General features: G+C 40.6%; 1 protein-coding gene across 4 annotated transcripts in view; it reads left to right on the forward strand.

The window, feature by feature from the left end:
• The first annotated feature begins 2,617 nt into the window (after nt 1-2,617).
• SALL1 (spalt like transcription factor 1) overlaps nt 2,618-26,906 on the forward strand; it is a 47,571-nt gene continuing 23,282 nt past the window's right edge. The window contains exons 1-3 of one of the 4 annotated variants that reach the window (XM_068259722.1): nt 2,618-2,796; nt 6,771-6,863; nt 9,005-12,393. In XM_068259722.1, coding sequence (XP_068115823.1) covers nt 2,724-2,796; nt 6,771-6,863; nt 9,005-12,393 — 3,555 coding nt within the window. In that variant the 5' untranslated portion in view covers nt 2,618-2,723. Of the gene's footprint in view, nt 2,797-3,201; nt 3,228-3,532; nt 4,098-4,730; nt 4,807-6,770; nt 6,864-9,004; nt 12,394-26,906 lie in introns of those variants that run through there. The other 3 variants (XM_068259725.1, XM_068259723.1, XM_068259724.1) reach the window with 3 other exon arrangements.

The raw sequence follows: 26,906 nt of genomic DNA on the forward strand, positions 1-26,906 counted from the left end.
AAATAAACTTCAGAACTTGGACATTAAGGAGCGCGGAAATAGAAATCAAAGTTCGGAAAGTGAGGATGCTACAGGGCAGATTGGCACTTGATTTTAGGCTGGCAGATCAGAAGCATGATGAGAGGCACATAAATAAAAAGTCGGATTATAGACGCTACAGCTGGTCGGCGCGATCAGTCAACATAACTAAGCAGCCGTCATCGTGATAGTGTGGGGTGGCGGGGTCAAGTCTGGGGAGTCATGGGGCAGCTCAGATTAATGGTTGTCTCTGGGCTTTGTATGGATGCTGCTGGAGGAGGAGAGGAGAGCAGGGATGGGAGGAGGATGCTCTGGAAGGTGATCTGAACGATTTATTTTAAGGACACCTGCCAGTGAGAGGTATAAGGGAGGATGCCACATTAATTCCCTTATAAACAATGCCAGTTTGCCTGACATCCTGTTGATCTTCCAAGCATCAGGAGCATCTGGATCATACACCTGAAACAAGCATACCCAAACTTCTGATCTGCATGCTTTGTTCAGGCTCTCTAGCTACAGGTATCAGAGGCAGGGGATGAGCAAAGACAGCCAGGCAATGTGTATTGTTTAAAAGGAAATAAATATGGCAGCCTCCATCTACCTCTCACTTCAGGTGTCGTTCAACTCCAGAAACCTGAACGCCATCCCCAAATCTCTTCTCTGGTGGAACAGGAGAGCATCGCATGGGAGCATCACTCTCGCCTTCCCCCTGCTGATCTCAAGCCTCGCCCACCTGTAATCAACTCACTAAAAGTTCTCTTTGAGTGACAGCAAAAGCGCCCAATGGTGGCTGGATGGCCGACCTGACAACTTTACTCATCGTGGATGGACGCCAAAGTTTTGCTGATGATTTCTTTATTAGTGGAAAAAAAAGGAAAACGTTTGAGATCATTTTTAATGTGGAAAATTAATACAATTTTTTCCAGGTACTTGAAGGACTCAAAATCACCATAAATGAAAAGATAAAAACATTATTGCTTTATAAATAAAGTTTAATAATAACCACTATAGATAAGCACACAGAATGGTACACAAACTTCTGCCAAAGCAATACTGTCCTGATACCCCCACAAGAGATAGAGCAGTCACCTTAGCTTTACACTGTATTTTATGCCTGAGTTATACAGAACTAAAGCTGGCCACTAACAGTTCAATTTCTAGGGACAAAGGACCGTTTGAGCAATCAGAAATAAAATGATGTAATTCATTGATGGACATATCAGTAAACCAATCGGTACTCCCTATCTATCACAACCGATTGGAGAAAAAACGTTTTTCGATGGATAAAATTGCTGTCGGACAATCATTTTTAGAATCGTTTACAATCGATCGGGGACACTAACGGAGTTTATTTTCTGATCCCAATTATCTGATCGCTTAAAGGATTCTTCACTAAAAAAATCAGACCATTAGTGGCCAAATTAATAATAATAATCTGAACATTTGTATAGCGCTTTTCTCCTGCCGGACTCAAAGCGCTCAAGAGCTGCAGCCACTGGGACGCGCTCAAGAGGCCACCCTGCAGTGTTAGGGAGTCTTGCATTGAACTCCTTACTGAATAGGTACTTGACCTAGCCAGGATTTGAACCCTGGTCTCCCATGCCAAAGGCAAAGCCCTTAACCAGTACACCATCCAGACACCAAATTCTTGCTGGGTGCACACGATACATTTTTCCGCTCGATTTTCCACCCAATCGTTTTTTTCCACGCGATTCTGCGCTCGATTCTCTTATCTTCCGCTAGTTTTTCTTATCTTTTTCCATTCACTTCTATGAGAAATTGGGCCAAAAAACGATCGGAAGTAATATCGGACATTTCGGAAATGATTTATCAAACCATCTATCGGGGTAAAAAGGTATGGTGTATTCCCAGCATCAGAAGTCCAAAAGTAGAGAGTGAAAGTCTGAGGAGCTGGGTTTGGTGTGGCTGGCTGGCTGTGAAAGGCAGTGGGTGACTGTCACAATCGATAGAGCAGCCTTGATGAGCAGCCATGCGATCTGGACTGTACTTTCCACTACATCTGTTGCAGCATCGCAGGAGATCGTCTCTAGTACAGAGATCACAAGAGATTGGTGGGATATAGATATTCTACCTAGCTGAGTCCTGGGCATTATAGATCTCAGAGTGCCAGAGGCATAGCATGCTAGACTACAGCTCTAGTTGGCAAGTGAGTAATAGGAACACACACACAAAAAAGTACTTGCAGACAGCAACTGGCCATCAGAGCTTGCAATCAACAAGATCCGGATGTTTGTTAAAGGGAGGTTATCCGTGACCGTATTCTCGTCCATAAAAGAAAAAAAAATTCCTGTAGTAATGGAGCAAAAGGGCTGCATGTTGCTAAGAGGGTTAACATTGTATCCAAACACAAGTCCCAGCCTCCTCCCTCCCCCCCTGTAAGCCGGCCCCCTTATTATTGGGTGGCAGCTGAGAGAGACAGGAGCCTCCAGCGAATCACAGGCTCATTGATTAGGGCGAGTTGGTTTGAATAGAGCTGGCCATGTGCCAGCCCCCCACCGCTCTTACACCCCCCCCCCCCCCCCCCCCATTACTAACCCCTCTCCTATGATTAATCGCAATGCATTATTGATCATCATAATTATGGCAGGACACATGCGCGCTGGCTGGGGCTCCCTGCCCGGAATTGGGAGCACATTTTGGGAGTAAATTATTTGTCTGCTGCCCCAGCTGATGTGTGAGCCAGCATGTCTCGGAGGAAACAGGCGAAGCCCCAGCATTTCCAATCCGACTCCGGTCTGGCCCTGCCTGGAAGTCATGGTAAGTGAGTCCTCCGTCCAGACCCAGCCTGATCTTTCCTGGTATCGTCTCTCTCTCTGCCACCTACTTCCCAGTGCGGGCTCCCCCGGTGCCAGCGTACACTCTGCTGCCCTGCGATCAGCAGCAGGCACAGGGGGGGAGTGTGTGCACCCCGGCCACACGGATGCTGCCTGCCCCGAGCCCAGGGGGAGATCTGACTTCTAGGAGCCGCTCCAACTTCCCTACAGCTGCCTGCTAGGCTACAGTCAGGGGCTGTCGGACACGGCTGAGCCCACCTGAAACTCTGTACAAACTTTCTTAAGGAGATGTATCTGGTGCCGTGTGTCCGGGGAATCGGTGTGATCGTCGCGTATATCCGCTGGACGGGGGGCTTCATCCAGCTGCCTGTGCTCAGTGCTGGGGAGGGGGGCAGCTTGGATACCCTAATACAGGTATCGCAGCCAGGCAATTGATGAATCTGTATATATATATATATATATATATATATATATATATATATATATATATATATATATATATATATATATATATATATATATATATATTTCTCCCCTTTTTTTTAGTCTAAGAAGTTGCCTGAGAACTGAGTTGCAAATGCTCTTAAAGGATTAGCCTGTTGGTAAACGTGGTTTTATTATTAGTCTGCTTATTGGATGGACTAAAGAGGACTTTAATTCGTGTTTGGAGCTCTCCAGCTCGTAGCAGTGTCTGTAGATTAGCGGCAGGGCCCCCACTGATTGCTTTTAGGGCTGCTGTGAATTTGGGGCTCTGGCTTGTAGTGTATGCCCTCTTTGCTCTTGAGTGCTGCTGTGTATTCTCGTTTTTTTTCCACTCTCTTCCCCAACTAATCGCTCTGCCAATCTACTGTATGCACCTTGTGTGACATTCCCCATTTCATTACAGCGGACCCCCATTGAAAAGCGATTTGTCCCCTTATTCCAAACATCCTACAGGAATAGCAGGCTGCTCCCCATGCTCTTTTGTGAAATCCTGCAACATTTAGGGTCAGACCTTCCGAGCTATTCAGTAACAAACAATACACTCCACATGGGCTGGCTAAAGGGGAGATGTAGGGGGAAAAAAGTTTTCCCAAATCTTCCTTTATTGTTACATCTGTTTCTATGCCCCCTTTTTGTAGTTGAGGCATATTTTGCTTTGGAGGATGCACCTCTTTCTTACTCTAAGGTAAAGCATTGTTGTTTCAGGTGTTTATCTCTTCATCATCCTTTTTGTTTTGTTTTTTTTCTGAAGTTGCAATAAGGATGACTAGCTGGCTGGCCTTCTATGACTAATTTTCAAAGGTGAGCCCGTACAGTCCCCCCTTCTCATCCAGCTGAAAGATTAACCACCTCTAGCATGGTACAGTTACTTATTAATCCTGTTCTATCCCAAAAAAGCAAAAAGTCACTTCCAGGAACACAAAGTAAAAAAAACATAATGTGAAATACTGACTGTAACTGCTGAATAGTTCTGAAAAACAGACCTCTTTCCCATGAAGCCTTTTTTTTTTAATTTAGCTATCAGTTATCTGTTTTAATTAATGCTACTGGTTTTTTTTTTTTAACATTTATATTTGTGGGTATTTGCTTTTGTGTTTTTTTTTTTTTTTTTTTTTTTTACCATCTTAAGCTGGGCATTATTCTATTGCAGTGTGGTGAACTTGATTTGTATTCAATAGATCCCTAAAAAGTTTTGGAGTTTTTTTTTCTTTTTCTTTTTTATCTTAAAATTAAAAATTGAGGTAGAGTGTGAATTGCAAACCCCCATCCGTTTTTAAAGGCATTGTTCTCATTTTGTCTCCTTAGAAACTTTTATGGCTTGAATGCAAACTACATCAAAGCAGCCCTTTGTTTGCATCTAAATAGCATCTAGACATTTGCAACATAATTACTGTGTTTTAGCCTATCCTCAGTGAAGTTCAGAAAAGCTTTTTGGGAGCGCAATAAGGCTGAATTCCTTGATTTGGCATCCACCAGTCTCTCCATCGCACATCTTGAGTTTTCGTTTTTGGTAATGTCTAAAAAAAAAAATTGTATTGTAGAGCAACTGAAGAATGAAGCTTTTTTTTATGTATTTTTGAAGGGCTTATTTCAATTATTAGCAATTGCAGTTTTTTTTAATCACTTTTTTTTTTTTTTTTTTTTTTTTACACAGCTTAAATCTTTTAACATGGCTTTGCCATCAGGTTTTTGACAATAAGGTTAAATCTGCCTGCAGGACATGTTTTGTAATAGTGCAGAGGATTATCTTGTAATAATATTAGTATTCCATTTAAGCCACTGAATGCAGTAATTCGTTAGCTTCAGTTTTGCACAACCAAAGAGTAGTAGAAGTTTTTTAATGTGGTTTTTTTTTAATTTTTAACAGTTATTTTAGTGATCAACATTTCTCTAGTTTGTCTCTTTTTATTCCACTGAAGTATCAATGGCAATTTTTAACAATTTAGTAGCAATCCCTGAATCCTTCACCAAATTTGTATGGCTGATTTTCAAGACTGTAGTGTGTTGGTTGCATGAATACGGGTTAGTGTGGTGTATTTTTTTTTTCCTCTCAACTAGTTTTTCTTGTGGTTAAGTGTCTATTCAGTGTTGTGCTCCAGTGTTTGCAAACGCACACACTTATCTATATCTATATATATATATATATATATATATATATATATATATATATATATATATATATATATATATATATATATATATATATATATATATATATATATCTATCTTTTTGTTAATTCAACAAGTCCTTACTTAGGAGAAAGTAGCAAAGCAATCAACTTAATTTGCAGTAGTAAAAAAAAAATGCAAATTGCTTGCAACCTGATGGCTTACACAGAGACTAAGTTAATTTTATTAGCTGTTCTATTTGTGCATTTTTTTTTATTTCATTAGAGACATTTTACTAACTCTGGAATATATTGCTAGAACCAGTATGTAGTGAAAATTATGTAAAACTGATGGGTTCAAAATAGTGTACATCGTGCTGCCCTAATCATCATGTACATCAATCTTTGCGTTCTGCTTTCTTAACCTTTGCTGGCCTTCTCTCTGGAAAAGGTGACAGAGTTCAGACTACCAATATGTTTTTTGATTCTCTATCCCTGACCCTGATTTCAGTCTCCCCTGATCTCTCCTAGCAGGGAGTTAACAAACTAACTGCACCTTATCAGCACCACTGCTAGCTAACCCTATTCCCCCTTCCTGCTCTTAAACAACAGAAACCTACAGTGGATTGACAAGTGCTTCCCATAGAGCAGTTTCTCCAAAACAAGTGGGATTTAGTTTCTTGTCTGAATGCCAATATTTATGTAGCCAAAGTGTAGATGTAGCCTCAAGGAGCCTTTCTTTCGCTGACACTGGGATTGTCATACTTTTTTTTTTTTTTTTTTTTTTTTTTTTTTCCTTCCCCTTTCTTTTCTTTGAAACCTTTGCATCTGGATCCCCACCTAGTGTTCAGTGTTATAAAGTGTGAACTTTGTTTTAGTTTATTGCACTTGGGAATTACACTTTTCATCACTTTGAATTTATTATTTTTTTTAATAAGTGTGTATTGGACTTTGTGTTCAGTTGTATGCAGCATATATTTTTTTTTTTTTTTTTTGCCCTCCTATTTTTTTTATATATTTTTTTTAAATCTAATATAAACTTTTTAAGTGACACTAATATTTTTATAATAGTGTGATTTAAAATTATGATGCCTAATCTGTTTAATGAGCTGCATGGGTTTAACTTTTTTATTTATTTCAATATTCTTTCTATACCTGCAGGGCCTCTGGTAAATTTGCCTTGGCTAGTTACTGTCCTTCTAGGACTTATAAATGCATAAAAATATGGGGGAATTAGACAAGGAGAATTTTTTTTATTTCAAAATTCCCTGCCTGGATATTGTCATTAAAATCCATATTAAAATTTTGTCACTGTCATTGTCCGTGCACCACTCTTACATCTCCATGTCTGCACTTTTACATTTAGGTACACTGGATTTGTTACAGGTGAGAATGAACAAAGAATCTGAAGAAATGAAATCTGAAACAGAAGAAATGAAGTTTGTTTTTAAAACTGAAAGTAGGTACATTGTTTTGTTTGTTTTTTACTGTCCCTATGAAGTATCGGTGCCCATTGTAGGTTTTTAGTGGTTAGTTGCTGTGTACTGTTTTGTTTTTTACATTTGTGAAAGCTGTTTGAGTGCTTTTTATTTTCATTGTAAGCTGACAGTTTTTATTTATCTTTATCCAAGATGCCCCCCCCCCCCCCTTTTTACAGAGTTTGTGGGGGGGGCAAAAGTTTATTTAGGGAAGTGCATCCTGATTAGCACAGAGAAGTCTTTGGCCCCCTCTGAGCAGTTTAGTCCTGAATTTGCCATTATTTGCCTAAGCACAGCTGACCAAGCAAAACTGTGTTTTAAAGTGGCATTATGTTTTGATAAATGTGATCTGGTTGAAAAGTATTTTCCACTGAATGTAGAGCTTAAATGAACATGCTGACATAATAGTTTTAATGCATTTTGTTCAAAATGTGTGCACAAACAGAATGGCTTTTTGTTCCCTCATAATTGGCTGTAAAAGTAGATGGGGACATAACCATTACATATGGAAATGTGCAAGATTTGCCTTGAATATATTAGATGCTGAATTTTCATGTTAAGGGATGCATCTATAATGCATATATTGCTTGTCAAAGCACCACAAACATGGCTGCTTTCTCCGCTGGCTGTAAAACCTATAAGTAGTGTTGCATTTTATTTTTTTAATTTTTTTTTTTGCTAATGGAAAGCAAAGTCCACTTTTTTTTTTTACTTTTGTAAAGCAAAGAAAAAAAATCTTAGTACATTTTTATTCACACTCCATATTTGGATTGAGTTTAACAATTTTAGCATTGCTGTTTTTACTGAGAATATATTGCCTAAACTTTTTACGTTGCATATTGTTTTTTTTGTTTTTTTTTCTGGTGTTGTCAAAATTTTAATTTTTTTTTGTATAGAGGTTTGTCTGTTAAATATCCTATACAAAGTTATGATTGCTGGTTTTTAAAGAGAAGGGCTTTTTAAAATGCAAATGGTGTCATGGCAACTCCATTGTGTGATTTTTAGGATTGCATCGCAACATACAGGGAGGTAATCTCTGGATTTTTTTTTTTTCACAGCCTTGTAAGATAACCACACACTATTTTATACAACAGAAGTTTGTCTTCACGCTGGGTGAACAAAAGGAAACCATCCTGTTTTTCAATAGGATCAGTTAGTTTGGAAGTCAGTCTTGTGTTTAATTTGCAAATGGCACTAGATGTGATAAGCCATGTGAGCAACTAGTGGGAAAAACAAATTGGTGAGCAATCAGAACAGAGCTCTTAGCTGCTCTCGAGTACGAGTGGGTGTGCATGTGAAATTTCTAATTTTTTTTAATATATTTTATATACAGAACTCACATTATTTGTTACCCCTCTAAGTGCATAGTGGTGGTGTGTTTTGTTTTGTTTTTTGTCCCCCCCCTTTCGTATGTATTTAATTTTTAAAATGAGCAGCTATTTCTTATGAATATATGCATCAAGTTAGGTTTTATTGGGGTATGAGCATGTTGTGACTGACATATCAGTCAAGAGATGGTCTAGACTGGCTTTTTAATATGTTAAGATCACTGGATGTCGTTTAAATTGACTGGCTTTTGAATGTGTGAATCAACTAAATTGTGGCCAGTGAGTAACTTCTCAAACAACAAACACAAACACAGAACACTTATATCGCGCTTTTCTCCTGGCGGACTCAAAGCGCCAGAGCTGCAGCCACTAGGACGCGCTCTATAGGCAGTAGCAGTGTTAGGGAGACTTGCCCAAGGTCCCCTACTGAAATAGGTGCTGGCTTACTGAACAGGCAGAGCCGAGATTCGAACCCTGGTCTCCCATGTCAGAGGCAGAGCCCTTAACCATTACTCCATTCAGCCTTCTCAGGAAGGAGAAGTAAGATACTGAAGCCGTGTTTTTCCACCGCCTTTTATAAAGCTTCCCAAAGTGTACAGTGAAAGGTAGAGGTGGGGAGGGGGGGGGGAGGGAGAAACTTGTGGTATTGATCTGGTTTTTATGCCTAAAATTTTTTTTTTATTTTCTTCCAGCAATGAAGTGCAAGTGGTTTTTGCACGCTACGATGTCTTTTTTAATATGTGATTTGGATTTAGTTGTTCTCATTTTATTATATATATTTTATTTATTTTCAGGAGTTGGTGAGAGGGGTCAGGCCCATCGGACACCCAAGAACAAGGACGCTCATGTCTGTAGCAGATGTTGCGCGGAGTTCTTTGAATTATCAGATTTGTTGCAGCATAAGAAGAACTGCACTAAAAATCAATTGGTTCTAATTGTGAATGAAAATCCACCACCACCACCTCCTGCTGAAACAACCTCTCCAAGTCCCCCCTCAGATAATCCTGACGAGCACATGAATGACACAGTTAATAACACAGATCAAGCAGACTGTAGTGACCTTTCAGAACCTAATAAGCCTGACAAAGAAAAACCCATGGAGGTGGAGATCGAAGCTAGCAATAGCAGCAGTGGTTCCAGCCAAGTGGACCGTGGAGTTTCAAGCAGTAATAATTCCACTCCGAGTACCTCGGCTATCACAACCTCACTACCTCAACTAAGGGATCTGACAACTTTGGGCAACTTTTCTGTTATTAACAGCAATGTCATCATTGAAAACCTTCAGAGTACTAGGGTGGCCGTAGCACAGTTCTCCCAAGAAGCAAAATCGAAAGGGGTCACAAATAATAAACTAGCTGTACCGGCTCTGATGGAGCAGCTCCTGGCTTTACAACAGCAGCAGATACACCAGTTGCACCTGATTGAGCAAATCCGGCACCAAATATTGCTGCTGGCATCACAAAGTGCTGAGATACCTACATCTTCTAGTGGCTCTCAAGGGACATTAAGGTTATCATCTACTCCACTGACCACATTGAGCTCCCATTTGTCTCAACAGCTGGCTGCTGCAGCTGGCTTAGCACAGAATCTTGCTAGTCAATCAGCTAATATAACTGGTATGAAACAACTACCCCCAGTACAGCTACCTCAGAGCAGCCCTAGTAACACAAATCCATCCAGCAGTAGTTCCTCTCCAAACATAATAAACACATTAGCAACTGTAAGTGTAAGTAATCTGTCATCCTCAGACAGGTTACCTTCAACCACTGGTGGCTCGCAGACTAGTAATTCGCCAGCATCTATAACACCTTCACCAGCTTTTGCAATAAGCAGTTTATTAAGTCCTGCATCAAACCCACTACTACCTCAACCTCCCCCCAGTAGCACCCTTTTCAATAGTACATTACCCAGTGTAGGAACGACTGCAGAGGACTTAAATTCTCTGAGGAAAAGCAAGCCAGCAAATGCAACAGGTTTTGAAGCAAAGAGCACATCCGATGAGACATTCTTCAAACACAAATGTAGGTTCTGTGCTAAAGTCTTTGGCAGTGACAGTGCCTTGCAGATCCATCTTAGGTCTCATACAGGTGAAAGGCCATTTAAATGCAACATATGTGGAAATCGGTTTTCCACCAAAGGTAATCTAAAAGTTCACTTTCAACGTCATAAAGAGAAATACCCTCACATTCACATGAATCCATACCCGGTGCCAGAGCATTTGGACAACATACCTACAAGTACAGGCATCCCATATGGGATGTCAATACCACCTGAAAAGCCTGTAACCAACTGGCTGGACACAAAACCGGTTTTGCCTACACTGACCACTTCTGTAGGGATGCCTCTCCCACCAACCATTTCTGGTTTAACACCTTTTATTAAGACTGAGGAGCCTCAGCCTATTGCTATTAGTCATCCACTTGTTAGCCCATCACATTCAACAAAAAGTGACTTGCCAGCCACAGAGCCACTGATTAAAAAAAATAATGGTCTTCCAGAAGATGCTGATTTGCCCATATTAGAAGAGAAAGGTGAAGACCATTCCCAAAAATCAAATGATTTCCAAAGCATGAATAATGCGGATTGTTCTCCTGCAGGGGATTCTGGTCTTGTGTCGAGCTTTCCAAATCCACTTCTGCCACTGATGTCAGAGCAGTTCAAAGCAAAGTTTCCATTTGGAGGTCTTTTGGATGCAGCACCTGCATCAGAGACTTCCAAATTACAACAGCTTGTAGAGAACATTGACAAGAAGTCTAGTGACCCCAATGAATGTGTTATTTGTCATCGAGTGCTTAGTTGCCATAGTGCTCTGAAAATGCATTACCGAACCCACACTGGAGAAAGACCTTTTAAATGTAAAGTCTGTGGCCGTGCCTTTACTACAAAAGGTAACCTTAAAACTCACTACAGTGTTCATCGTGCCATGCCACCTCTTAGAGTACAACACTCATGCCCCATTTGTCAAAAGAAATTTACTAATGCTGTTGTCCTACAACAGCATATTAGAATGCATATGGGAGGGCAGATTCCGAACACCCCAGTTGCTGAAAACTATCCTGATTCTATGGAATCTGACACTGGGTCTTTTGATGGGAAAACTATTGATGATCTGGACAACTTCTCAGATGACAATATGGAAGACTGTCCTGACAGTAGTGTCCCTGACACACCTAAGACTGTAGATGCATCACACGATAGCCGATCTAATTCCCCGATGCCTAATGAAGTCTCAAGCATTGCTGCTTTGGAGAATCAGATGAAGATGATCAATGCTGGACTAGTAGAGCAGCTTCAAGCCAGTCTGAAGTCTTCTGAAAATGGCTTTATTGAAGGTGATCAGATGACTAATGACTCTTCATCTCTTGGGGGAGATACAGAGAGCCAGAGTGCGGGAAGCCCAGCTGCTTCAGAATCCACTTACTCCATGAATGCTTTATCGCCTAACAGCACACATGATTTCATGAGATTCCCTAACACAGACGAAAAGCAACCAAGAGCTTTACCACCTGAACTTCCAAATGGGATGTCTCCAGCTCCTGCCAATGGAGGTGCTCTTGATTTGACCTCCACGAATACAGACAAAGTGATCAAAGAAGAACCTATGAGTGTATTATTTCCATTCAGAGAGCGGAATAAGTTTAAAAACACGATTTGTGATATTTGTGGCAAAACATTTGCATGTCAGAGTGCCTTGGACATTCATTATAGAAGCCATACCAAAGAGAGACCATTTATTTGCACAGTCTGCAATCGTGGCTTTTCCACTAAAGGCAATTTGAAACAGCATATGCTTACGCACCAGATGAGAGATCTACCATCTCAACTCTTTGAACCCAACTCCAGTTTGACTATCAATACCAGCTCCCTAGCAATTCCAGTTACTAATCCTCTAGCAGCTATCATAAAGACTGAGTTTAATGGTTTCATGCATGGCTCGCCTCAGGACAACCAAGAACCGCCATCAAGTATTCCATCTTCAGGATCTCTGTCATCTTCAGCCACATCTCCTGTTCTCCTTCCATCCTTGGCCAGGAGGACTCCAAAGCAGCATTACTGCAATGCATGTGGCAAGTCTTTTTCATCTTCAAGTGCTTTACAAATCCATGAGCGAACACACACTGGCGAAAAACCCTTTGCTTGCACCATATGTGGACGAGCCTTTACTACGAAAGGCAATCTTAAGGTAATGTGTTATTTTGTAGACTTCATGCACCTAATATTTAATGATCTAGAGATATCAAACTAAAACTTTACATTTTTTTTTTTTTTTTTTTCTCAACCCATTGGCTCTTCAACTTTTTTTTTTTTATAATTCTCGACATTTCTTCTCAACAAGGGAGCCATGATCGGGGTGTGTTGAGTGATGCAATTAAAGCGGAATATAACCCTGCATTTCAACTTTGCTCTAAAACATTATTTACAGCATATTATATGCAAAAAGCATTTTTCTTTTTTTTACTAGACCAGCATTGGAAGGGTTACACAGGGCTTTAAAGTCCCTAGAGATTTCTGCAGACGCATCCGAACTTGAGTTAGATACTTTTTGTTTACAAATATGTATCTGTAAGTGTTTATTGTGACTCATCTCTCTCACTGAGAAGGAGCTTGGAGGACAGCCAAAGAGTGTGTAACTGTTTATCAATAGATACATCTAACTAAATAGAATGTAACTATCTGAATGTCTGCACGGAACTTAAAACCTCTGTGTTTAACCCTTCCAATGCTGGTCTAGTAAAAAAAAAAAATGCTTTTTGCATATAATATGCTGTAAATGTTTTAGAGCAAAGTTGAAATGCAGGGTTATATTCCGCTTTAAGTGTGTTTCAAAAATTAAGAGAACAGGTCACATTTAAATTTCCCCCACAGTACACTTCAGGGTCAGAGTGGCTGTTGCGATTTTACCTTTTGTAAGCAGAAACTCCATGCAATGGATTGGGACAGTGGCACCACACGTTACCTACATGCTGCTTTCGGTACAGTGAAGCATACAGTCAATTAAAAGTATGATTCACTTTTATTAAACATGCACATTTAGCGGTAATGCACTGTTAACATACCGCAACACACTACAATGCAATGCTCCCGCCGCACTGTGAATGTCGCATATGTGGTGCATTGCAGTGAGGTAAGTCACATTAAAAAGTGGTTTTTCACTGCAATGCATCACTGTAAATGTGGCCTCAATCTAAGTTTACCTCTGTATATTAAGTGGTAGGGATCCTTGCAACCCCCTTACTAGTTCTCTGGTTGATCTCATAGTCCCCTATAGATTTATAACTATATATTTTTTTTCCCAATGGGATGCAAATAATTTTGAGTTGATGCAGGAATATTTTGTATGGGAATGTATGCAGTTTGAAAATGAACAGTTCGAAACCTGCAACGCTGAAAATCGATTGGTCCATTTTCAAGCTGCTTAAAATTGCATACAAAATTTGCCTAATCTTGTATCAACTCTGATTTTTTTTTTTACATCTAATTGACCATTCCTATTCCTCATCACTTAGGCCTCTTTTCCACAGACTGTTGATATGCAGAGAAATGCCTCTCAAACTCACACCTGCCTGGTAACTGCTTGCTGAGCACACAGTTCCACAGTCCATGGAAACGAGGCCTCAATGGGGCCTCCAACAAGAATGCCAAAAAAAATGATCGATTAGGAAAGCTCCCTCTTATTACTGGTGTGTATTGAATACTTATGCCTTGTACACTTGTTAGACTGTTCTTGGTTGAGGGGACCATTTATGGTCATCTCCAGCAAGAATCTAGTGTAATTTGCAAGCATACCCTGAGGTCTGATGTCGCTTAATGATCAAACCTGCCAGATATTTAATGCCATATGAGGCAAATCTTTTTTTACCTGGGTCTTCTTCCAGCCCCTAGAAGTCACGTGTCTCCCTCACCACGGCTCCGGTCTTCTGTGTCCCGCTGGTATCCTCTGCAGTATCGCTGACCCTAAATGGGTCCTCATCTTCTGAGCATGCTTGCGCCCATGTCGCTGAGAGCGTACTGCACCTGCTGACATGGGGATGCATGCGCAGAAGAGTCCATACTGCTGAAGGCTGACAGAGATTCTGAGCCGTGGTGAGCTGGGGCCCCTTTTAATTCAAATTGTGTGGGGCTTGAAATTGGGCTCATCAAATCCACTTCCCGGTGAATTTGGATACGTCTTGCATGCAAGCCAGAATTGCTTGCACCTAATTGACTATCATTAGCTGAATAATTACCTGATATGAAATTGTGCACGTGCAGAGAACATTTATTCCTTGTAGGTATTGTCTGATGTCTGAGTGATCTAGTCACTAGTCGGCTTATGTTTTTTTCATTCTTGAGATGGTTAATTGTGGTAAAGGGACACAAAGTGTTAAAGCAGACTTGTAGCAAATCTCCTGGTTAATGGATTTAAGAACTGTTGTATAATTAGCTTCATTACACAATATACGTAATCTGCACTGTAGCCTCGAACGCTGTGAACATGTTTCTCCGTGTGAAAAAGTCATACATTTAGATGCAAGTGCTTGAGGGCTCTTCCACGTCTGGCTGACAGCAGTACCGTCAACTGCTTGTCAGCAACTGCTGATTATTTGCCAGGTGCTTGCAGCTGACTGCAAGCATCCGGCACTGGCAGTTGTCTCATGCTTGTGTGCTGAAGTGGGTGGCAGTCACCAAGTTAATGTAATGCACGGCAGTTTCTTATCATTTCAGCCGCTGATGCACATGTGGTTACAAATGCCCCAATTCAGTTTCATTATAGCACAATTGGAAAGGGGCCACTCCCATCAATTGGACAGGGAAGCTAAGAATCAAATGCGTTTTTTTTGTTTCCCCGCCTCCCCCCCCCCCCCCCCCACCATTTCATCTTCCCAAGCAAACTAGTGCGGCTTTTAACTTCATGAACAGAACAACCCTGAAAAACAATTGTCTGATTAGATATTCAGGTTAGCATAATGGTTAGTTCACAGTGCTCAGGCATTGCAGAATAATTCTGCATGTCACCCCACTGCCCATACAATTTTATGGGCCTGTTCACATTTCTGCCTTGTAATGGATAGTGTTACAAGGCAGAGACTCTCTCTGCATGCAGGCTTGGTGTCTACATGGGCCTGATCCAATATATTTTTGTTTTGTTCTTTTTAGGTTTTTCTTCTAGGTGATATGTTTACACCTTATCAATAAAATGCCTGTTAAGCCACCACAAAGCAAGAAAATGCTTTGATTCATTTTGCTAGTACTTTTCTTTCTCACCTACTTTTTTGGTACTTTTTCAATTGCAAAGTGCTGAAAAGTTATATAAACAGCAGATGAAAAAATATCTCCTAGGAGAGAACTTAGGAGAGAAAAGGAATTGGATCTGAACCAATGTCCAGTGTCCGTTGCTGTTCACACTCCTTAGAACACGTGCTTTATGCAATGGACCACTGTGAATCCAGCCTAAATGGGGATAATTTTGTCTGCCATTTCGCTTCAATGGAAAACTAAAACCTTAGGCTGCTGTAGGAGTACTACTGTAGCATTAGTGCTGGGCTATTTTTATTGCAGGGGGCTCTAGTAACTATATAGTTTTACCTACAACATTTTTGTTAAATTCTGCTGGGGCACTGCTCCATTCTATATCATGAGTAGTGACCGTCAACAAGATGCAAAAATGTTTTTACCATTTTATTGATCACCTTTAATTATTAGCCATCAAAATGTGGTGGTGTTTTTAGCAGGGTGTGGCATATTAAAGGGGCAGTACAGCGAAAAGCTGTAAAATATATGTGCAAACCTATATAAATACATTTTTTCCAGAGTAAAATGAGCCATAAATTACTTTTCTCCTATGTTGCTGTCACTTACAGTAGGTAGTAGAAATCTGACAGAAGTGACAGGTTTTTGACTAGTCCATCCCTTCATGGGGGATTCTCAGCAAGACTTCTATTCTTTATAAAGATATTCCCTACAAAGGATTTAAACAATGATGCTGGCCAGCTCCCTGCTTGCTACACATTTTTTTGGCAGTTGGACAGAGCAACTGCCATTTACTAAATGCTTTTGACAATAAATATATCCCAGAGAATCCCCTATAAAGAGATGGACTAGTCCAAAACCTGTCACTTCTGTCAGATTTCTACTACCTACTGAAAGGGACAGCAATATAGAAGAAAAGTAATTTATGGCTTATTTTACTCTGTAAAAAATGTACTTATTTGTATGTTTGTGCATTTTACAGTTTTTCGCTGTAGTGCCCCTTTAAATTACATGATTTACAGAGCAATGTTTAGTGAAATGTGCAAATTTTTTGTGCATTTACGATTTTTTTTAACCATTTTTCGAATACATGGAACTTATACCTTAAAACCTGTTTTTATTTATGGAATGCATTTACAGCTGTGATGCTGAAATATATTTATATGTTGATACCCCATAAATAATGGCTTATTATTATTATTTTTTTTTAATGCCCTTCGCTCATGGGGGTAAATGTGGCCATTCACTATGTGAGAGTGCAGCTGCTGATCAATTATTCCTCAATGGGAAATTTGTTTGGAGTAGCAATCATTTTACCACGTGTGCCACTTGATCAAAGATCAATTGGACCACTGCTCTTTTGAGCTTTGGATCGATCAATACAGAATACAGATATGCAGCTGTGTCTCTCCTGTCATCTGGGTGGGATCACACCGGCGTCTGATCAGTTACATTCAATAATCTGCCTGAAATCAGTTGGAAGTTTGTCTGGTTGAGATAGTCCATAGATCAGTCACACAAACTGATCAACTATCAGAATTGTTGATGGGGTATCAGTTAGTTGCTGGGGTCCTTTAGGCCTCATTCACACCTAAAGTCAAAAAACGCTGTGCGCTTTCCCCCTTCTGGTGCTCCACTACGCGCTGTTTCTTTTAAAAGCGCTTTTCTAATTCACTCCCTGACGCAAATCAGGAAGTGATCTCTTTGACCCGGAAAATAATAAATACAATTCATAGAAACGCTCACGCGATCGCTGAACAAAGCGATTTTGTGAGCGTTTTTACTTTAACTTCCATAATGACAAAAACTCCCCAAAAATGGTAGTTACCGATTTGCCGACCGCAAAGTGGGCGCAACACGATAATGTGTCCGCTGTGCTCGGCTCCCCCTGCTGAGGCAATGAATGCTGACTATTGCATGTGTGAAAGCCATGCTGATATCTCACCTGCATGCCAGTGTTGTTTGACCTCCTGTCACTGCTCAGTTATCCCCCTAGTGCTGGCACCTCTTCCTGCACTCATGGAATCACCGGAAGAGATGCTGAATGCTGGGAGGAGAGCAGACAGGAGGTCAGACAATGCTGTGTGGCGGATTAGGTGAGATAGCGGCACGGCTTCCATTTGCACAATACTCCGCATTCATTGCCTGCACTAACGGAGCTATGCACAGCGGAGTCATAATGGGGGCCACTAACTCCACCGGGGGGGGGGGACGGCGACACTACTAGCTTGCAATCTAACCCTACCATAGTCAGCCGGTCTTACCATATTATGTATTTATATTATTTATATATTGGTGTCCTCTTCTACAGCACTTTAAAAGGTACATAATAATGTCAGGCGCTGTCCTCTGAGGAGCTCACAATCTAATCCCTACCATAGTCCTAGTCTAAAGTCTTAGGGAAATTTATGTGCATAGGCACCCTTAGAAAATATTTGGATTGGGTAAAGGTCATCCAAGATCAGTATGAAGATGTAGGAGCCTATTTTTAAATAGTGATAGACAGGGGGCGTAACTAGAAATCACTGAACACCATCCACCCCACCCCCCCGTCGAAACTTTGGATGGGGCACTTTCCCGTCAACCCGTCCCCTCCCCAACCCCCGCTTTCTGCATAGGTAAACTGAGAACCCATGTTATTCAATTGGCTAGAGCACACTTGAATGTGTTTTCCCCATGCAGATAAAAACAGTCAGCAGTGAAGCACTACACGCATTTTCTCTATCAATTACATTAGCTTCTGTGATAAAACGTGCACAGACACACACACATGGTGTGCAGAAAAACGACAGACGAGTGTGCTCCAAGCCTCAGCTTATTATGCTCACTCTGTCCATCTCTGGTGGAGCAGAACTGGCTCTGCAGACTTCTCCAGCATCACTACAGTACAGAGCACTTGGGGAGGGGGTGGAGAGGCCGAGGGCAGGGCGCTGTACACAAGAGCCTGCTGCACACTGAATAGGGACTGTCTACAAAACTTTGTCTGCAAAATTTTGCATGATTCCTTATCAGTGGCTGAGCAGATGCAGTAATTAGAACAATTGTGCAGAAAGGTGTGTGTGTGTGTGTTTGGTGCTGGACATGTCTAGAACTCATGAAGCCTGTGATTTGTTTGATCAGCTGATAGATTTGTAAAGCTCGGATTTGGGTGACCACATGCTGTTTTACCACATGATCATGATTAGCAAATCAGAGTCTTGCATATCTATCACCTGACCAAACTGATCACATGCTTCTCTAGTTCTCCTAGACAAGACAATCACCATTTATAAATTATGGCTAAACTAGCCCAAATCACTGTACACCAGAGCAAAATCTTAGCTGCACTTCACTTCACCAAAAGACTTCAGCTGTTATGTTCCTGGGACCACATGGTGTTTAAAACAAGCTCTTTTGGGTAGGAGAGCACTATCATTCCCCCCCCCCCCCCCCAACAACAAAAAAATAATTAAAAAAATTAGACTGCTCCTTACTTTGCAAGTTTTAATTACTTACATAGTATTTAGGGTACTACTTTGATGAAAATATTGGTAGATATGTGGTAAATAAGGGACGCACTCATAGCATCGTTGTGTGTTTTTGTTATATTTACTTTCTGATATTGTAGTTGCCAGAAACCTAATTTGAGATAATCTCAGGTGACAGTCTGCTGTGAGTACAAGTGTCCCCTGATGTCATTAACTTCTCCAACAGCAATTTGGATAATACTTGACTCTCTGGTTTCGTAGTGCCCACAGTTGGGATGCTTCTGACTCTTCCGCTCACCCCTCAGAACAGGCTGCTTGGCCGAGAGTTGAGCACCGTTTCTGAACAACTGTTAAACTGTCACCCATATCCATCATGATGTTTCAGTTGAAGTGTATGCCTAAAGCTTAAAGGGGCACTATGGCAAAAATTGTAAAATATGTGCAAACATACACAAATAACAAGTACATTTATTTTTTTTTTATTTTTTTTCCTAGAGTAAAATGAGCCATAAGTGACTTTTCTCCTATGTTGCTATCACTTACAGTAGGTAGTAGAAATCTGACAGAAGCGACAGGTTTTGGACTAGTCCATCTCTTTATAGGGGATTCCCAGCAAGGCTTTTATTCTTTATAAAGATATTCCCTAAAAAGGATTTATACAATGATGCTGGCCAGCTTCCCTGCTGACTACAGTTTTTTTTTTTTTTTTTTTTGTTGGACTGTCATTCACTAAGTGCTTTTGAAAATAAATAAATCCCTGAGAATCCCCCATGAAGAGATGGACTAGTCTAAAACCTGTCGCTTCTGTCAGATTTCTACTACTTACTGTAAGTGACAGCAACCTAGTAGAAAAGTAATTTATGGCTCATTTTACTCTGGGAAAAAAAAGCGTACTTCTTATTTGTATATTTGTATATTTTTAAATTTTAAAATTCTTTGCCATAGTGCCCCTTTAAGGCTTGTCTAATTCTGGATATCCCATTTCACTATTTTTGTTTACAGCTATAAAATTATTGTGAGCATTAGCTTTTCTGGTTAGTCAACTTAGGCTTCTTTTAGTCTATATGAAAGAGCAAGTTGACATTTGGAATTGACAGGACTGATTAATAAGCTATAGTGCTGCTTTTGGGTTTAAGGGCATTTTATGTACATTTATTATATGGTGTGTGTGCAGTCACTCTTCTTTATTTAGTGGTAATTTGAGTTGACTAACAAGTGAACAATGCATATGTAACTGATGGTAAAAACAGGAGATGTTAGTTTGTGTGTCAGCCTTAAACAAGGGTGGCTTTGCCCTAATATTTCATAATAGCTGTTGTCAAACGTTGTCCCGATAGATTGTTGTGCCCCCCATAGCAATTTGTTCCATTATTTGCCGCACAAAGTTATACCACATCGCAATTGGCGCACTTTGAACATTAGTTGGTGCATTGCAGCGTGCCAAGCCACATTACAAAGTGGCTGTTATAACGCACCACGGTGAACATAGCCAAAGGCCACATTCGGTGGTTGTTGTGTTCCCCATGACTGCTAGAACATCAGTGCCATGTGTTCTCTGAATGTTGTCTGGTACAGTGAAGCATACAGGCTTCACTTTTACTGTTTGCTTACGTTTAGCGGTGATGCACTGCATTAATGCTATGATGCCACTACCTGTTATGCCACAATGCTGTTGTCTGCACTGTGAGTGACACATAGGCTGCACATTGCACTGCAGTAAGCTCCATTACAGAGCATCTGTTACACCACAATGCACCACTGGGAACGTGGCCTTAAAGTATACCAGAGAAGTTAAGTTGTAAAGATTTGACACTGACCCGGGGCTTCTTCAAGCCCCACAAACCCATCTGAGTCCCATGATGTCCTCCCGCGGTCTGCCGTTCAGCCGCGATCAGCCCAGATAACAGGCTGTCTGGTCCAGTCCGAGTCTTCTGTGATTGCTCAGACCTACTGAGCCAGTTACCAGGGCTGATTGCGGCTGAACGGCAGACCACGGGAGGACACCGAGGGACTCAGATGGGTTTGTGGGGCTGGAGGAAGCCCCAGGTTATTATCAAATCTTTACAACTTAACGTCTCTGATTTCCTTCAAGGTTCTCTAATAGGTTGACTTTATTTTCGTAAATCAGACTGGATAAAACGTGACTGGACTCTGCAGAAGGCTTCGATTGGTGGAGAATCTATGTATTTAGTAGTGGGTTTCAACTGAAGTGATTCACAACAAATGCATTATAATGGAGGAATGCATGACTGATACTTGTTGTTCATTATGACTGAGCATTAGCGATCTTGTTGAGTTTCATTGTAATTTGCATGTGTGTGTCAGGCATGAAACAATGCCTGGCAGGATGATTACAACTACCGTACTTTCGTCATGATTTCAGTCTGAGTGAAGGAACTGGCATCTCTTGCATACACTGAGTGCCTTTTTCAAAAGCTACTGTTTTTAACAGTAAGGTATCCATAATGGGAATTACATAATTTCAGCTAAATGAAACCCTCTGGGAATGTTTTTGACTTATCCAGTGATCAAAGATTACATCTTTTCTGCTCTTATGTTGGTTGTTCTCACTATTTGGATGTAGAAATTCAGATGACTTACTACAGATACTGAAGATGGAATGTAGAGAACTTAGACCTCTTGAGGACTGCTGTCTTAAACCCCCAAGTGACCAGGCCATTCTTGCTAATTAGGCCACTGCAGCTTTAAGGCCTCTCTGCAGGGCCGTACAATTCAGCACACAAGTGATTCCCCCCCCCCCCCCCCCTTCCTCCTTTTCTGCCCACCAAACAGAGCTTTCTGTTGGTGGGCTGTAATTGCTCCTCCAAAGCTTATTTTGTAGAAAATATTTATTTTTTCCCAAAAAGTTTTATTTTTGTTAAATTTCTTTTGAAACTTTAAAATCAATTTTTGTCAAAAACTATAAGGTCTTTTTGAAAAATAGTTTTTCCTCTTGTTCCCACTGTTCTTCATGTTAACCTACCTGGCAAAATTGGTGTTTCTAGCATGTAAGGGGGCTTTGCTATTAACCGCTAAAGTCGCCGGGTTTTTAATCATGAATACATACTAGTGAGTAACTCATGATCACGAGTTGGGTAACGAGTGCAATCACGAGTGCATTCATGATCGAGAGCCGATCACTAATGCCGATTACCTTGTGATCACGAGTTAGTCGGGATCACGACCTCGTGATGAGCATCCCTGGTCTCCTCCACTCCCTCTTAATCGAACAGGCTGTTAGGCAAATAAGCTGAGCAGCAATGTATGTACAGTGATTGTTACTAAATGGTCATCCTGGTTAATCACAAATGATCATTCTTATCAACAGTAACCAAGCTTCTGTAAATGCCTTGGTCTCACATTGCTCATTCAGGGAGGGTTCACACTTCATACATGCATGAATCATGCATATCCTTTTCCTGCACACCACACACATGTAAACAGTCATAGACCTGGTTGTCAAGGGGAACATGTGCAGAAAAATAGTGTATGCAGCAAGTATTTTTGTTTCCTGTATGCGCAAGCCACACTAAATCTGAATCAGCACATTAACATTGGCTGTCTGGTGCTCATTCACAAAAGGGTGCTAACTCAGTTAGCACGCCTAAAAGCTTTGGGTGTGCTAACTACGGTGCTAAGCAGTTAGCACGCCCAAAGCTTTTATTGATCGCGTGCAAAGTCACACCAGGTGCGCCTAAAATGTCACACTGGGTGCGCCCGAAACGTCGAGCCGTTTTTAGCTAGACTTTGCGCATGATGACTTGGCGTGCAAAACTTAGCACGTCCTAAAGGGTTTTAGGCGTGCTAAGGGGCTTTTAGGCGTGCTAACTAAGTTAGCAGCCTTTTGTGAATCATGCCCTTGGTGTGATACAGTATGTCGGGAAACACCTGTACAATTACCTCTAATTCGGCCATTTGGAGGGTTGAGTCCTATGTGGAAGCCGCAACTATCCAATTACCTCTAGTGTTACCCCTGCCTCAGAAGAGCAAGAATTGCATTGCTGCAGGAGAAGAGAATACATTTTATGTGTAAATGTAGGAATCTACTGGATTTCATCCTTGTTATACCAAAAGAATACAGTTCTATTTCTGTTACTGAAATTGCACTTTAGGGCCCTTTTATACCAAGTATATTTGGCATGCTAATGTATGCAAGTTTAAAGTCGCATTCACAGTGGGACGTTGCGCTTTAATGCGACATTAAGAGGTAGTACCCTGCAAGGAGTGAGTTACCACAATGCAACATTTTTCATTGCGGCTTTAATGTTGCACTGTTAATGGCCCATAGGATTATCATTGCAATGCGGTAAGCTGCGTTATAAGACTTTATAACGCAGCTCCTCAACGTCTCACTGTGAATGCGACCTAAAATGGACCAATGAAATTGAGCTGCATATATTTGCATAATCTTATATTTACTCTGAGTTATTTGCATATCATTGACCATACCTAATACCATCTTATCCTTATAATTTACTTTAGTTACAGGCCCCGTACTGCTGACTCCATAGCTGTATTTTCCAAATCCTAGAACACGTCTAAAGATGAGCTTATTTGACTTTGTTCACATTTATTCCAGTATTAAAATTATAATCTAATCAAATACTTAGCAATGCATTCAGGAATCTTTTTTTTTTTTTTTTTATTGCAAAGGTAGTATCCTTAATAAATGTAACCAAGTGCAGATAAATCTTTATAATTTTGAGCTCTATATTTTAATATAAATGTATAGCTGTTCAGAGCCATTTTCTGCTCTTTATAAATTTTAGGACACAATGACGCATGTGGGTGTTCTGCGTGAAATGAGTTAATGACATTGTCCCCAAGTGAACATGCGTATATCCGTTTGTCGTGGAAGAAAGCATTTTGTGTCCATTGTTGTAGTTTAACCGCACTGAATACTGCTGAATGTATTTTATTTACAGTTTCTCATTATCAAATGAGTTCATCTATATATGGATTTAAACTGATGCAATATATTCTATTTCTGTTTGTGGTAATATTTTTATTTTATGATGTAAACTTATTTATTGCATTACGTACAATCCTCTGTTCTTAGATTGAGTTTGAGACTTGTGACAAATGGGATTAACAAATATTTTGTGAAATAGCTTGAGGAGAATTTCAGAGGAAGCGTCGTGTCTTTTTCGTTAAACCATAAATTTGAATCTGTTTTAGCTGACTGGTGCTTTAGGATTTCTTAGCCAGCATCAGCATAGAGGCTGTGAGATGCCAATACAGCTATTGGTATCCCATAGTTACTAACTGCATGTCTATAGTAATTTGGGGCTAGGGATGGTCAATGAGCTGAAAATAATAATTCAGTGTTAATGCAGGTGTATGCAAATGTATGCTATTTGAGAATAGACCAATCAGATTCCCTGTTTAATTCAATTCCTGGCTCATAGCTCTTTCCCATGGAGAAAGGGCTACAACAGTGTATTATGGGAGATGTTGATGTTATTATTATTATTATTATTTAGTATTTATATACTAATAATTTATAGGGAATAGATGTTCTCCCCTCTGCTGTAGACCATCCCAGTGGTGTTTAGCAGGATCTGGCATTGGATGCTGTTTCTACAGGTAGAGGGCATTATTGAGTTGTGCTGTCAGGGCTTTAAAAAAAGGAGCAAGATGGCGGAGCATATACAGATTTATTCCTATATGTGAAGACTCTTTATGAGCGTACTAAAGAGCAGTACTTGAAACACCACATTGATATAAACCAGGGTATGTGTGCGCAGGCGTATATATCAACGCTAGCATGTTTACAAAGCAGTCTTGCAAAACTGGCTTATTTATTAAGACAAAATGACCATAAAGTAAAAATTGATAAATCGCATCTTTCAATTGCCATCATGGGCTTGGTCTATCCAAAGATCGTGCCACCATCGACCAATATGTATTTAACATTTGTTTGCATGAAAATGATTGTAAATCCTTGTTCTCTGCCTAAGGCAGCCACATGGTGAACTGGCCTGTTGAGAATCTCTCAGGGCTCGTTTCCACTATCGCGAATCCGCATGCGTCCAACGCATGCAGATTCGCACATGTAATGCAAGTAGATGGGCCTGTTTCCACTGTAGCGTTGTTGAGGTGCGTTTTTAAAAACGCGAGCCGCAGAATTCGGCTGCAAGTGGAATGCATGCAAATCGCATGCAATGTATTTAATGGGGAAATCGCATGCAGTTTCCCCATGCGTTTTGCCGCGAATTCGCATAGGTACGAATGTAAATTCACACAGGCAGTGACATGGTTAAAATCGCATATACCCTCACCTATGTGAATTCGTGGCAAAAAACGCATGGGGAATCGCATCAGCATGCGATTTCATCAGCGGTGGAATCCAGGCGATTCTGCACCGCAATAGTGGAAACGAGCCCCTCAGCGAGATTGGAGGCAATTAGTGGGTAGAGCAAACTTGCAAGTTTTGCTTGCTCGTCCCTAGTCAAGGACTTGCTTACAGTAGACTTAAATCTGTGATGAAAGTATATTCATTAGTTTAGTTCATTTGCTTTAAGCACACATTGGTGCCCTCACAATATAACGTTCTCCCAGCATTAAGACCTATTTAGTCGGAAAGCTCAGAGACGCTCTTTTGCATAGATAACTGACGTTTCTTAAAGGATACCCGAAGTGACATGAGATAGACCTGTGTATGTACAGTGCCTAGCACACAAATAACTATGCTGTGTTCCATTTTTTTTTTCTCTGCCTGAAAGAGTTAAATATCAGGTATGTAAGTGGCTGACTCAGTCCTGAGTCCAGACAGGAAGTGACTACAGTGTGACCCTCACAGATAAGAAATTCCCCTTTTTATCTTTCTTACTCTCAGAAGCCATTTTCTGCTAAGAAAGTGTTTTATAGTTGGAAATTCTTATCAGTGAGGGTCACACTGTAGTCCCTTCCTGTCTGAGTCAGGACTGAGTCAGCCACTTACATACCTGATATTTAACTCTTTCAGACAGAGAAAAAATTAGGACTTTGCTGAATAGCAATCGCTAGCATTTAATGCAAACCCTAGCGATTACTAGTGGAAAAGAGCCCTTATTGCATTTGTGTGCATATCTTAAGGCCTTTTTCACACTTTGTTCATCCCGTGGTGGTGCAATGGTTTTACATTTGCACCACAATGGTCCCAAAAAGTTGCACTGCTCGTTACTGCTGTAGTCGACCATACAGTGAGGCATACTTTACAATGAAAAATGTGCCTCCCTTCCGGGTTAACCGCGCACAACGCACTGCAGCTCTTGCATCACTGCAATGGGGCCATCACACCATACTGCGATCAATGTGGTGGCCCGATGGGGCTATCCCTACTTCTGTGATGGAATGCAGAGTTTTTGTAAAGGGCCCTAAATGGAACCAAATCAATTGTTGAAAGTCTAAAGATATAAAAATTATTGCAGTTGGTATTTTACACTTCATTTATGCAAAATTAAAAATGTTCTATTTAATGTTAAGAGATGGGGGGGACCTTAGGGCTATTCCGAACATACTTTTCCCTGACCCAGAATCTACATTAAAAATGTTTAACACACTATTCTGGGCACATTTTATCTATCCTAGCATATTTTGTGGGACATTCTGGTCCTGCATTATATACGGAGTTTACCGTACTGCAATGTTAAGGCTATGCGACGTTCACAGTGCGATGTTAGCGTTGCTTTGTAATGTGCAGCATTATGATAATGCACTGCTGCAGTGCCTTACCGCTAAACACACGTTAAACAGATAAACTTAATCATACTTTTCATTGCCTGTATGCTTCACTGTATCTACTGTATGCGATGGGAACACAGCGTTAATGTATTTTGCAAGAATTTCTTCCGGAGTAAAATTGGCTATATATCTTTTCTCCTATGTTGCTGTCACTTACAGTAGTTAGTAGAAATCTGACAGAGCTGACAGGTTTTTGACTTGTTCATCTCTTCATGGAGGATTCTCAATATTTAATTTATTCTTTACAAAAGCACTCCGTGAAAAGGATTTATAG

This window comes from Hyperolius riggenbachi, chromosome 11 (assembly GCF_040937935.1).
Source record: "Hyperolius riggenbachi isolate aHypRig1 chromosome 11, aHypRig1.pri, whole genome shotgun sequence".
Lineage (NCBI taxonomy): Eukaryota > Metazoa > Chordata > Amphibia > Anura > Hyperoliidae > Hyperolius > Hyperolius riggenbachi.